The sequence below is a fragment of the Parasteatoda tepidariorum genome, chromosome 8 (assembly GCF_982258835.1).
Source record: "Parasteatoda tepidariorum strain Cologne lab strain chromosome 8, Ptep-v5.0, whole genome shotgun sequence".
Classification (NCBI taxonomy): Eukaryota; Metazoa; Arthropoda; class Arachnida; order Araneae; family Theridiidae; genus Parasteatoda; species Parasteatoda tepidariorum.
Genome location: NC_141762.1, coordinates 38716633 through 38731613, shown reverse-complemented (window position 1 = coordinate 38731613; position 14981 = coordinate 38716633). Strand labels below are relative to the sequence as shown.

The following is a 14981-nucleotide window of genomic DNA, read 5'->3' as shown; positions in this document are numbered from 1 at the left end:
GTATTCATGCCATTTAATATACAACGTTTATATATTTATTATTTTTATTGTTCATTCAAGGTAGGCTTCATACTTTTAGATATACCATAATATGGGTTAGAAGTCCACCTCTTCGGAAGAAAGGTTAACTATATAGTATCATTTAAAATATGATATTCAAATTTTTCCACAATTTTTCTATCACTTAATAGATAACTTCAAATTTATTTAAATAGTTGTTGGTGAGCTTCCATTATTTAAGATGATAGAAATAAGTTTTAAAAGCGTAAGAATCAATATTATGACCACCTGATTTCATATACCTTTTAAAATACGAATTCGGTGATGTCATCATCATGCAGTGCGAAATTATTAACGTTAATTTTACCAGTGATAACCTAACATACGGAAAGCTAAATAATTTACAAAACGATCGTTGAAACTGATTCTTAATTGTTTACAGCTGAAACTAGCAAATTACTCATTTAATAAAACATTTGTCAAGTTTTACAGAAAACTCTTTCTTCGGGATATAGTGCCGTAACCAGTGGAGAGAGTTTCTAAGTAGGTAGTTAGATGCGCAGACTCCTTGACATATACGAGAAATTTGATGAGAATCAGTTCAAAAGGGCAAATTTGTAAAAGATACACTCATACACACATACGACAATGTTTTTTTTTTTTTTTTTTTTAAAAAAAACTGTTTATCCTGAATAATTTTTGAGTTAATGATCGGGTATTGACGTTCAAGGACTCGATCTTAATGGCTTGGGGGGAGTTTGCATTATTTAAAATGATGTAAAAACCATATACCTTACAATTAAAAATTTATTCGACTGTTATTAAATAAAATAATCTCATTTCAACACGTTAATTAAGCGGCCTTCTACTGTTTAAGTGCAGATCTAAAATTCAACAACAACAGTACATTTTAATTCGGATCCTTTTTCTCCACACTTTTTTAAAAAGTAAGAATAACAATTGCGATTCATCCATAATTCAAGGAATCCAGAAGAAAATTCTGAAAAAAAAAGTTACAATTTTATAAGTGGGGAAAAACACTTTTTGTAACTTTGCATATTTGCAAAACTGCGTATACAATGTTATATATTCACTGATACGCAACATAATGTAAACAATAAAATATATGCAATAATAAACACAAAATCATCTAGATATATATGGAATGAAATGGCTGAAGTTTTGAATTGCTATAATAAACACTTTATGATATTTTCGTTCAGAGCAGCAATTATCCTTCGTACCGAAATGACAGTAGGCTCCAAACTAACAAAGCTGTATGCGGAAAACAGCATTCCCTTCAATGTTTAAACTAACTCAGACGGTGGTCAATTAAGACAGGCATCTCTGAAGATGCGCAAAGCAATTTTCAAAATTGACTTGTAATTTTGAGAAATGAAAATTCAAAAACCTGTAGTTACCTTTTTATATGTTAGATTAGAGAAGACAGTAAATAAAATCCAATTCAAGCACAGCTTTGAAGCTATGCAAAAAGGTGCGATAAAGGGTTAATGCAGAGTCAGGTTGATTGATTAACTGACTTTTGCAATCGTCTGGGTGCTTTTACCTTCTCATCGTAGTTTAATTTGAATGATAAGATTTAAACGATAAATAATAAGTGTTAGAAAGATAATAAACACATTTGTATTAAGCTATTTCATACAACATTTTTGCATATCGCATGTTAAGATAAAAATAAAATTTTGACAGTCATGTATCATTTCCCATACGGTCAATGACTCGTAAACAAAAGACTATATTTTGATTATGATTTAACAATTTAAATCAAGTTTTTGCAATTATTTCATGCTGCTGAATAGACAAAAAAGTATTTGGAATTGATAAGTCTCAAATAAATGCGTGCTATTGCTCGCGTGCAACGAAAAAGCTTCCTTTTTTGAACATTACAGTGTTATCTATATTTTTTTTAAAAAAATTATTTATCTCCCTATATTGTTTTACTTTGGCAATATGTAATCAGATTTTTTATAAATGACTATTTAAGTTCCTCTATTTTCTAAATTTCATAGCAGTAATAATGGAATTGACAACAGCTTTAGTATGTGCGAGTTTTATTGTTTTTATTATTTTTTGTATCGCTACATGGGAAACTCGCAAACTACTTCCTGGCCCTTATGGATTACCTTTCGTCGGTTATTACCCTTTTATGAGTTCTAAGCCGTACTTAGATTTTCAAAAATTAGCAAAAAAATATGGTCCCGTTTTCAGGTAAGTTTTATTTACTTTAAAAAAAATATTTTAAGTTTTTAGCTTAATATTGCTTTAGTGCTTATTTTCAAATTTAGATTTAAGTACTTTATTTCAAATTTAAAGTTCAGAAGTAATTTGGGAATATTGAATTTCTTAATAACTATTTTGAAATTCAAAATTTTGTAATCGTTTTCTAATTTCGTTGGGAAATTATTTTTCGTCTGTTATTTTTGTGTTTTACTGTTTCGACTGTCGTTTTTCGGCTGTATCTTTTTAGATAAATTGTTACAACTAATGTTAGCCACTAAAAAATAAAATCACTCAGTAAGTTTTTTTACAGTGTTTTTCCTTATTGTTTATAATTATACGTATTAATTTATTTTGCCAGTTGTTATAATATTATTCATTATAATGTGTATAACTGCGTTATGTCTTATGAGTTCCGAATAGCATTTATTTATCAAAAATTTGTTTTACAGAACGCGTTTAGGTACACAAAGCATAATAGTGCTTAGTGATTATCATTCTGCGAAAGCTGCATTTGCTCAGACTGCATTTATGGGAAGACCACCGGTCTCACTTTTCGAACTGACCAAAGAGACCTTAGGTAACAATACTATAACTACTAATAATAATTTATTTTTCTTATACATCCTACTATTATTTTAAGGTACGAATCCCATTTTTCTCTTCTGACAACTATTTGAAAATATTTGTTTGGTTTAAGTGTCTGATGAAGAATTTAATTGCTTAAGAAATAAAATGATCTTATAAATTGCGTCAAATGCAAAAGAATTAAATAAATGTCAGGAAAAAAAAAAAAAACAGTGGGAAGATATATCAGTAGTGTGGTTTGAGGTCATGAATTCGTATTTAACTAAAACAACTAATTTAAATACTGAGACTAAATATAGCTGTTGTTGTAAATTAAATCCGTATTCTGCGATACTTCATACTTAGGAGAATTATGGCAAAACAGCCTTTCTAACACTTGGTAAATATTTAGAATGCTTTTTCTAGTAAAATTGCTAAAATATTTACTAATGAGTTTAACTAGGTGGATTTTAGTTCCTGTTGTAGAGATGAAAAATTGTTTATTTTCACTGGACTATTAAAATTTTTTTGCATCGAAAAGTTTTATACTGCTGTTTTGCACCTCCCTGGCTTTACCACTTCACTCTAATTTCTTAGTTCTCCCGCTCAGCTTCTCTGTTTTGCTGTTTATTTCTTCATGATCACAGTAACAATGAATCCCTAAATGAATGAACTACAGAGCCTCTAAATTCCTGCACTATATCCCTACTCTGCGGCTCCCAATTGATTCGCCCATACTGGAATTATTATTAAGGTAGAAGTAAAAAATAAAGAAAGAACAGTATTTCCTTCAGAACAATTTCTCTAAGTTCTCGATTCCAATAACTGGTTTAGAAAAACTTTTTGCTCTTTTTGGGACACTATGTAATGGTTTATTACTTTTTAGAAACTGGTGCATTTAATAAATTGCCATGGACAGATCAAAAAAGGTTCTCTCTTCACCTTCTAAGAGATCTGGGATTCGCCAGAACACAAATGGAAGAACATTTACAAGTAAGTTATTTAAGTTGAATCTCGTATCAAATTCCAGATTTTACATGATGATAATCTCTATGTCAATATCAACCTATAATAATGTCATGACTGGGCTCTTGAGTGATAAAAGTAATTTTTTTTAGTTATTTTCCTTAAAATTGAGAGAGTATGATTTAAAAATTGACTTTAACAGAAGTTAGTAGAAACTAACGCGTTTGAACTAAAAAATCAACTCAACTCCCCGATCCTTGAAAACAGGTAAAATATTCACTTTTTTTATAGGTTTTAACCTCATAGTTCTAAGCCTAAATAATTTGGTAATTGGCTTTATTCATTTCTCATAAATGTTTTATTATTGTTTGCTGTTTTTGGCCCATTTCTGCATTTTAGATCAAACAGTATCATTCCTGAATTTCCCGACTGAGGATTTCGACGATTAAAGACTTGTTTTTACCTGCTAAAAAAGCAATTTCCCTCCTTGTTATTCAATAAAGAAAGGTTGCATGGACATATTGAGGAGACAGATCCATAGATCATTTCGCGAACTCGAAACACTCGATCTGTCATACCTTTAACATCAAGTAATAAATACGCTTTCAACAGATTTAGTTTTTTCCATTTTTTGTTTACTAGAAAACACTATTTTAAACAGTTTGAAAACAGTTTTAAGTTTGTTTTTAAATTTAAATATTTAATTAATGTAGATTAAACTATCAAATTGATAGTTTAATCTATAGCTATCAAATCTATAGTTTAATCTAGAGCAGTGTTTCCCAACCTTTTTTGTACCATGCCCCACCTAAGCCTTTCAAAAATTCTTATGCCCCCCTATGTAACATATACATAATTTTTAATATTAAAAAAATCGAATTGTTCACTTAAGAAACTTAAGAAATTGTTAGCGAAACAAAGTAAGTAAATTTTCAGAACATATAATGAAGAACTAAAATTCTAATTCGAAATAATTTTAATAAATATTTTTCTATAATAATTTAATATTTTAATTTAGTCAGATTCTTGCCCTTGATGCTTGCTGCACGTAGATTTTATCTTAGGTTCTAATTTGGTTAGCCTCAGTCTCAAGTCACCCCGTTGTGTTATATCTAGACGATTTTTTTTTTTACCAATAAAATCATTTACAGCACTAAATCCACATTCAGCTAAATATGAAGATGGAATCGGTAACAATAGTTTTCTTGCACATTTGATTGAATTTGGGTATTTGTTTTCTGCTTCCTCACGAAGCCATGCCATCACTCCTTTCATATTAAATAAGGTTTTAACTGGCTCATCATTTTGCATTTCTGCAAGTTCTTCTTGATATGCTTGACATATCAGACAAATCCACTAACATGGACTGCAACATCCATGTTGGAAAATAAATTTGTTTTAAATCAGAATATCTTTCTTTTAAATCAGCCAATAGAATTTTCAGATGATAGACAATAACAAGTAAAGGGGTATCATTTACTTCACATTTTTGGAGCCAATGAAACTGTTCAAAGTTTTTGTTGTTAATATATTTCTGACATAACTCAATAAGGGTAATGAAGCCATATATCTTCGCTTTTGCATCAACAAGGTTTTATTTGTTCCTTGAAGTTTCTTATTTAATATATTCAGTTTTTCAAAGATATTGGCTAAATAACTCACAAATGCTTTACCATCGACTGTAAACAGATACTTCATTTCAGGTTTGTCACTTAAAAAATCCCTCAGTCACATAATATTTATTGACCGCAATTATTCAAGAATTTGCTTTTTTCTTTCGATTTTGTCACCGAAATCTCGCGTTGCATTTAAATGGCTCAGAGCAAAAGGTTTAAACTCATGTCGAGTCCATTTTTGAATTGCCCCCCTTTGCAATTAAATTGCCCCCTAGTGGGGCGTGGGCCCCACGTTGGGAAACACTGATCTAGAGTATTGATAGTATCAATACTCTGTCTAAAGTAAACTCAAATAATGTTTTTTCTTCTTAATATTTTCGCCATAATTCAATAAGGGAATGTTATCGAAAAAAAAAAGAACCGTATTATCAGATGTAAATTGATATTGTTATCAAAATCCAGACTACTCCACTTTTTTTCTTGATTTCAAACGACATAAAGTTATAAATAACTTTTTGTTAAATTGAAATAAGTGATACTTGATAATTCTGTAGCAATCTGAAAAATTACTTGTCCATTTTTTAGATCAAATAGCTGACTGTAACGAAATCTCTTATCTCAAAAGACTGTTAAATGAATAAATGTTTTTCAAATTCATTCGAAATTAAAATATAATTAATTTCGATTTAATATTTTCCTAGTTTTTTCTATGCATTTTGTAAATAATTTCTTCTATGCTCTCTTTATTTAGGAAGAAATTCTTGATTTGTCGAATCATTTCGAACAATTTGGAGGAAAGCCATTTGTTCTTAGACCCATTTTAGCATCTAGCGTTTCCAATAACATAACCTCACTAATCTTTGGACAAAGGCTTAAATATGATGATCCAGCCCGTCAAATGTTGGACAAAGGTTTGGGAGCAGCAGCCGCTGCGGCTGGACAAGTAGAATGGGGGCTGTTTTTTCCATTTCTAGCGAAATTCATGAAATTATTAGGCTTTAGGAAAACGACTGAAATCGCAAAGACCATAGAATACACTAAGTAAGAATAAGTCTTTTTCTAAGTAAGATATCCTAACGTTTAATCTACGAATTATATTTGATATAGAAATTGATTATATAAGAGCAATTTCGTTTCTTTTCCTATGAGTACGGGAAGAGGAAAGTATTACATGTTTTCAAACAAAAAGATTTGAGCAAAATTAGTTTAAATGTAAAACTGAACATCTAATAGTTTTGTGATAGATTACTCACAGTTAGTGTGATGTTTAGTTCTTAAAAATATAAGGAATTTATCTACAGAAATTGCCAAATGAATTTAATTCCAAAATATGCATTTAAAAAGAAATTGACAATGTTTTCGGATAATTCAAAAAAGTAATAATAAAAATTTATGCAGCATCTATTAATGATATGGAGTATTTTCGTACAAAAATAAAATTAAATTACGTAATTGATGAGTGTCTCTTAGGGTTTTGATCTTTCTAAATCTTTCATGTATTTTTGTCAGATTTGTACGACTTTCTACGGACGGTAGGTTTAGAGGGAGCTGAGAGACTCTCACTAATACCATGCATTCATATTTTGAAAGCATGTTCAAATGCAATTAAAATAAAATTATTAAATCAAAGCAACCTAAAATATAAACAATCAACATTCTGCCCCTCAGCGGGCCGCTGTAAAATTACAAACTTTGATCAATCCGCGACAATAAAAAGGTTAAGGAGCACTACTATAAAGGGCTCAAAATGACGAATTCTCAGGAGATGAGGGGTCGCTTTCCAATGCGGTGAACTGGGTTCAAATCCCATGAATGGCTGGTAGATACGAATTCCGCACCCGGCTCGCATCGACCACAGTGCTGACGTAAAGTTTCCTCAGTGGTAGCGGGATTATGGGTTAGAGTTCCCTTGCCGTAGGGTAACTGTGGGATAACACACACGCTGGTTAAATCCATCAAAAAGTCCTCCACGAAGGTAAATTTCTCTCTATACTTGATCTAGGAGCTCCCATGTCTTCTGGATTGTGTTCAAAATAGCAAGGTACGGAGTTGAACTTTAGTAGTCGTAAACCCAAAAATTGGATTGGCTGTTCAACAATGGTTAAAAAATAAAATATAAATAGTTAAAAAAATATTTCTTTATAGTGTGAAAGTTAAATTAAAAATGTGTAGATCGAAAAATACTGGAAGTTCAAACTTAAGATTGTAAGTTATGGAATATGACAGATCAAACCGAGAGAGAAAATCTTGTCAAAAAGCCATGTTTGTATAGTAAAGGCTTTTCTGATTAAAAAAAGAAAAGAAAACGAGAATTTTTTGTATTTAACACCAAAATTTATGATATTTAAATTGTCTTATAATTTCTTTCTGTATTATGCTAATGGCTTATTGTAAATTGTGGCTTTTAAAATTACAGCTCAAACATAATACAAATAAAAATAAAACACTGGTAAATAGTTACTACGCCTTACTCTAAAGAACCATGATAAAATGTCTTCAAAACGTGAAAAAATCACTTCAAAACGCATTCAAAATGTCTTTAAAACTTAAAATTTATTTTACCAATTAAAAAATGTTAATTATCATTATTTAGTCACTAATTTTAGGAGTTTGATGGCTATGCATTTAACCAAATAGAATGATAATAGACCTTAGTTACTCTCCGATGGTTTATTTATAAAGGTAGTTACTATATACATTTGAATTGTTTGATATGATATAATTATGTACATATGAAGCCATTTTTATGATTGTTTTTTCTTATTTTATCTGCTAGCTTTGATAGAAAATTCTCATTTTAGAAAACAAATTGATGATCACGAAAAATCTTTGGATGAAAACAATATACGAGATTACATTGATGGCTATCTAACTGAAATTCAAAAAAGAAATGATAAAGCCTTTTGTAGTAAGTTTGATTTTTTTTTCGTGATAAAATTAAATACATTATATCCGGAAATTTAGGTGAAAAAAAATTATTAGCATTGGCAGGAAGGATTCTACTTTGGCCCCGAAAGGAAAAGTTAACTACGCAAGATAAAGAGTGATTACCTTATCATCTAACTAAATACTAAATAACTGAATGGCGATAAACATTTAGTAATTTTTTATAAAGCAATTAATGAAATAAAAAAATATATAAATTTACAATCCACAAAAAAAACGAAAACAGGCCACCCTGAATAACTTTTCATCTAATGATTTTATCATCACGTTTTAGGACTTAATCTTAATGATTCATGGGGATAATTTCGAATATACAAATTAATTAGTGCAGACGATATTTGGGTTACCAAATAAGACACAGAAACGTTCTTTCTCTGAATAAACATACCTTTTTTTTATGAGAGATTCGGATCTCTGACTCCCAAAATATAGGGATTAGTCGCAAACTGAAAAATATGGTCCCCATAGCTTGATCAGGAGAGCGGTCCAAAGCTTGGACTCCTTAATATTAATTTTACTTTTTGTATATTTCACCATATCTCGAGAACATTTTAAGATAATTTAAAAGTTGTTTGCACACATATATAAAATTCTGCTGTCCAAAGATAATTCCATGCAAAAAATAAATTTTAGTAAATATTTATTATTTTTTATTATCTTATTTAATAATAGTAGAAAAAGTTTTGAACTGTAAGATATACATTTCTTACATCATTTTAAAGAATGTAATTTTACATGGGAAAATATAAAATTTGTGTGGAATAGGTTCAATAGTTCTTTAGAAATCGAATTTAATATGATGTAAAAAATGTATATCTTACAATCCGAAACTTTTTCTACTATTATTATATAGAGTAATAAGAAATGATAGATGTTTACTGAAATTTACTAAATGTTTTGCATGGATCTATCTATGGATAAGCAAATTTTATAAATGTGTCTAATTTTTTTTAATTGGCTTAAAAAGTTTTGAAAATATGGTGAATAATCCCAAAAAGTAAAATTGACCTTTATGGATTCAAGCTTTGGATCGCTCTCCTGACTAAACTATGGGGATCATATTTCCCAGATTGTGGCTACCCCTTATATTTTGGGGGTCATAAATTCGAATCCATTAGAAAAAAAGGTAAGTTTATTCAGGGAAAGTACGTTTTTGTGTCTGATTTCGTAATTTAAAATATCGCATGTACTAATTAATTAGCATATTTGAGGTTACCCTTCGAGCGATAAGATTGAGCTTTAGATTATAAGGATCCGATAAGATTCATAAGATCTAAAGCAATTCAAGGTGGTCCGTTTTTTGCTTGATTCACTGTACCAAAAACTAATTTGTATAGGTTATATTTCTGTCTCACCTTAAATTAGTAGTTTTGCTCTGAAATTTTTAAAATTATTTATTTTATGCCGATTGATTATCAATGATATACATGCATACATGCATCGGTTAGTGAATAAGATGGCATTCCAACCCTTATATTACTTTATATCAGCTACAACTCCTGTTTTTTCCTCTTCGTTTTTCTTCCTTCGAATATTAAACAGCAGTGGCTTAGCATCAGTTCTTTTCTTTTACCCCATCGAACAGTAAACAGCTGTTAGTGGTTTAGTATATATTTTTTAAAAATTTAAACGTGTCTTTAAAAAATTTTTTTACTATTATTTCATGTTATACCATAAGCACATTTTCTTTATGTTAGAACCTGTGCTTCAAGACATGGTCGGAGTTTTCCTCGGTGCTGGAAGTGAAACAGTACGTCTCACATTGGATTGGCTTACACTGACAATGGCTGCTTTTCCACAAGTCCAAGAAAAAGTAGCTTCAGAAATTGAAACTGTAATTGGTCGAGAACGTACCCCTTGCTGGAAAGACCATTTAAACATGCCCTACACTGAAGCGACCATTATGGAATTAATGAGATGGCGAACCATTATTCCTTTAAACGTTTTGAGATAGTAAGTACTCTTACACAAATCTATAAATAGAGCTGCGTTTGCTAAAGACATAGAGCGCTTGTCTCCGAATAATGTAACTTAGGTTCGAATCACAGCGTGGACTGGTTGATATGAATTCTGCTCCCGGCTCGCACCGACAACAGTGCTAATATAAATCCTCTTCAGTGGCAGACGGGTCTTGGGTTAGAATTCCTTTGCAGTCAGGATAACCATAGGAGTCCATAGTGTTTCTCTCCATGTAACGCAAATTAAGGTTAGTTCCATTAAAAAGTCTTTTACGAAGGCAAGTTTATCCCAATGCCTTATCCAGGAGTTCCCTTGTCTTCTGGATTATGTTCAAAATTACAAGTGTATGGAGTTGAACATTGATTGAACTCAGAACTGGGTCGGCTATTCAACACCGGTTATAAAATTTGATGGCTCATTACTTTGATTTTGATAACTAATCGCTTCGAACAGTTAAACAGTTAAAATAATTGTCCTTTTACGCTTTTATTTGTAGTTTTTCAATAACTTTAAAAAGAAGTATAGGTTTTCATTAGAATGGGAAAGATTTTACTCCTAAAAATTATTATTTTCTTACCAATACTCTCCTGATCTACATAATAGTATTATTACTGCGCATTAATTTCAGAGCTCAAATACAAAATTTCAAAAATAGGCTTTTTCTAGTGTAGTATATAATAATTTTTTTTTTTTACCTAAGTTTCGAAACTAGAGTTTTAATACCTCTATTTGTTATATGTCAATCATATTAAGCCTAAATTGGTATCGGAAATTTGATACATTCATTAAATCTCTACTTTAAATAAAGTACATTATGAATACAATAATTCAATTACAGTTTTTTTTTCAAAATTTAAATTTTAATGAATTAATTTATTTTCAGCACACTTATGGATACAGAATTGAATGGCTATTATATTCCGAAAGAAAATTACGTGATCTTAAACTTGTGGGATATTCATCACAATCCTGAATATTGGGGAAAAGATGCAGAGGATTTTCAAGTCGAAAGATTTTTGACGGATGACGGTAAACAAGTGAAGAAATCGGAATATTTTATTCCATTTTCAATTGGTAAGTAGAGATTTCAAATGGACAATAAACAATACTTAAAGTAAATTAATTCCTCTATTTGGATTCATTTTACAGGGAAAAAAACCAAAAACTGAAGCATCTTATGCATATATTTTTTAAAAAAGAATCTGCTCATAATTTGTATATTTTTAAAAGAAAATAACTGTGCTTATACTCTGTTGCAAGTTAAGGAAAAAAAGCGATTATTCCTATAGAGAGGGCCTGTTTGCATCTAGGTGCACACTAAATGGATGCCAAGCTCCAATGCGAACGAATATCAACGTCGTCAAGTCGTGAAACGACATAACACGACCTTCTTCTTGCTTATATTAAAAGCACGAATTAAATTTCTTTCCGACGAGTTTAACTTTTAAAAGCTTTTATATTGTTTTGAAAGTATAATTAAATAATTTGATACCTAAATAAAAAGTAACTATATGCAGTCGCGGATGATTCCTTAAATCCTATACCGCAATGGTCTTGCTTAGGAGTATAGGTATAGGTATAACTTCGGAGTATAGGTATAAGTATAACTTCGGAGTATAGGTATAATTCCTGAATGGTCACATCATTTTAAGGATTCCTCGTTTATCTATTTTCCTACATTGGAAACATAAAACAATAAAAAGGAAGTTAGAAGAGTTTACATCATGTCAAACTCGAAAACATCGGAATGGGAGGTCACTGAGACCTCTAAAAAATTTCCCTTTTCAGGTATTTGGAAATTTGTCTGACATCAGGCTAATTTAAACATTGTTTACTTTGCCGAATGCGTTTAAAATTGAGCAAGCAATTCTTTCTTATTCCAGTAAAAAAAGGTCTCAGATAAAGAGAAGTCTTGTTATAATCAGAAAGGAACGAAAATACGGTTTTAGCAAATGAATTCTCATTTAACTTGCACCACAGCCAAAGATCATTTTCTTAGTATGCATAAAACTATAAAAAATGCTAGTCGCTCAATTATGGGAAATGATTCATTGCTTTGCTTAGAGCCAATTCCATGCAAAAATTAGATATAGATTCGGTAAAACTAGAGATCGATAAATTACTAATTTCCGCTTTACTCCAAAATCTTAAGTTCGTGGCACGCTTGATTAAATTGTGTAACTTTAAATTGATCGAGATTAATAGTCTCTATGAATGATCAAAAAACATCATAAACATTTTATAAGGTTCATAAGTGAATAAACACAGGAAATTTCTAAATGATATAGAATTTTATTTGCTTAATTCCGTCCTTCTGTTTCACCCGAGATTGTTTCATGCTTTTTCCACCCGTATTAAGCTGTTTCACCTCTTGTTTTTACCATTGATACTATTCCTATACCAAAAATTAAATCGATGTAAAGAAGTTGAATTATACTGATGCTTAAGAGTTACTAGTTAGAAGTAAAAAATACTTTTATAAAAGTTTTGTATACTTTATGTAAGACACTGCTAGATATATTTTGGTAATTGTCGTACAGAATAATAAGGACATTTTTTGTTTAAAAAAAACGTAATCCTGTTTAATAAAGCCAAATTATGCGGTATTTAAACTATTAATTTTGCAATTATTCATTTCACATGGAAACAGTTTACCTAAATTTCTGGTCTTCAAAATTATAGCTTTTAATATTACACATTTAGAAAAAAAAAGGGGTTCTAAAGTAAATTTAACCGAATAAATTCTTTTTATTCCATGCTCATACTGCTACCAAATTTTACTACATTTTATCGCATGACAGAATATTTTACTGTAACCATAGTGCTTCGGTAAAAATTACTGAGCTTTTTGCTGTTCTAATTGGTCCAGAAAAACGGTAAATTTGAATATATTATGGTAGTTTTGTCCATTTTCTGCGCAACTGTTTTCACATTTCTTTCCCTTTGACATCAAATTTTATTATAAATTCAATGGTTGAATTGGTTTTTTCAGGTAAACGGTTATGTCCTGGTGAATCTTTCGCAAAAATGGAAGTTTTCTTGTACTTTGTCGCAATTATTCGGAAATTTAAGGTATCCTTACCACCTGAAACAAAGCCAAATTTGGAAGGAAATTTAGGGATTGGCCTTGCTCCTAAACCACATGAGCTGTGCTTAACCAAGCGAAATTGATTATTCAGTTTCTTTGAACCTCAATTAACTCATTCTTTTTTTGTCATACAGTTTCAATTTTTCGCTCATAATGTTTTAATTTCTCATTTCTCATTTTTAATAAAAAAAAAATTTATACGAGTATTTTATTTATTTATTTTGTTATTGTTTACTAGAGTTATTCATTATTACAACCAGTGATCTATTTATGATTATAATTAATTAATGGGCACTAATTTTGGAGAAATGACAGGCATTTTAAGTCAGCGTCTATCTTAGCTTCAATTCAAATCCTCCAGTACAATTATCATATGTGATCTTGCAATTCTCCCTTCATAGTCCACACTACCATACATAAAACAGCTCCCAAGACAATATAGACTTGAAATGAAATAGGTGCTCTCGTATTACAACCCGTATTAGTACAGTACATATACTCACTCCTTAGTATGCATTCTTTCAGTACTTCTCGTTTCGCCCGTCCTGAAGGAGTTAAAAGCAGTCTCGTAGAAGCTATATGCAATGCTGCGCGTATATATTATAGTTCTCTGATTTTTATTAGCCATTATGATTGAAAATATAGATTACAGACGGATATTGCATACAATTTATCTGTAATAATGCAATTGACTGACTATAAAATTTCAGTTTTCTATTTATTATTACATGGTTTATAATTGAATTTTATCCATTACATGACATAAATAAACATTATTCCAAAATAAAATCAGTTCACGACCTTTAAAGATATTTTTGACGTATATATCTTATATTTGGAATAGAATTTCAGTAAGAATTTGCCAATATCACGACAAATACTAGACGTGACATACGTTTCTAGTAACAGAATTATTTTTACCAATTTTGTGATTTTTAAATATTTGCTTCACTCTTAAAATGTTTTATTTTAAAGTAATTCAAAATTTTAACTAGATATGATATTTTATGTTTGTATGAATACTCCATTGATTAAAAGAAAGGAGGGAAATAGAGTAAACTTGGTCTATGATTTCATATTTGTAATTAAAAATATGATAAGGGGGAGGGCTTAAAAAAACTGTTTCATTAATAATTTTTGGGGAAGAAAAAACATTTTAAATCAACAGATTAAATGTTTTTATTGTTTATTTATATATTGTTTTATCTTTTCCGTTAAAATATATACAATATAATATAATGAATTAATATATTGTTATGTAATAAATATTATTGTAATGCTCACAAGTGCCATTAAAATATGTAGTTGGAGTTTAAAAATAAAATTTGAGATATAATTTGTAACGTACTTGAACTGTAAGCATAAGTTTATGTAATATAACGTAACAATGCGACTAGGAGGGGTTAGGATGTAGGGGGAAGGAGGAGATTGTGTGAAAAGGGTAAGGAAGGGAATCAAAATTATTGAGAAAAAAAAAGTGACGAATTTTAAAAACTCCCACTTAGCGGTTTTTAATAATCAAATGATGCACACTTTAAACTTCAAGATACATTGAGAAAAAAAGTATGTTCAAAACTACAGAATATGGTGAAATTTATCGT

At 30.0% G+C, this 14981-nt stretch overlaps 1 protein-coding gene across 1 annotated transcript; it reads left to right on the top strand.

The window, feature by feature from the left end:
• The first annotated feature begins 1638 nt into the window (after nt 1-1638).
• On the top strand, nt 1639-13586 carry LOC107457225 (cytochrome P450 18a1). Its single transcript, XM_071181057.2, has 8 exons — nt 1639-2229; nt 2691-2818; nt 3692-3798; nt 6139-6428; nt 8189-8295; nt 10031-10286; nt 11176-11366; nt 13285-13586. Exons 1-8 carry the CDS (start codon nt 2039-2041, stop codon nt 13461-13463), a joined length of 1449 nt encoding a protein of 482 aa, XP_071037158.2. The 5' UTR covers nt 1639-2038; the 3' UTR covers nt 13464-13586.
• Nucleotides 13587-14981: the final 1395 nt, after the last annotated feature.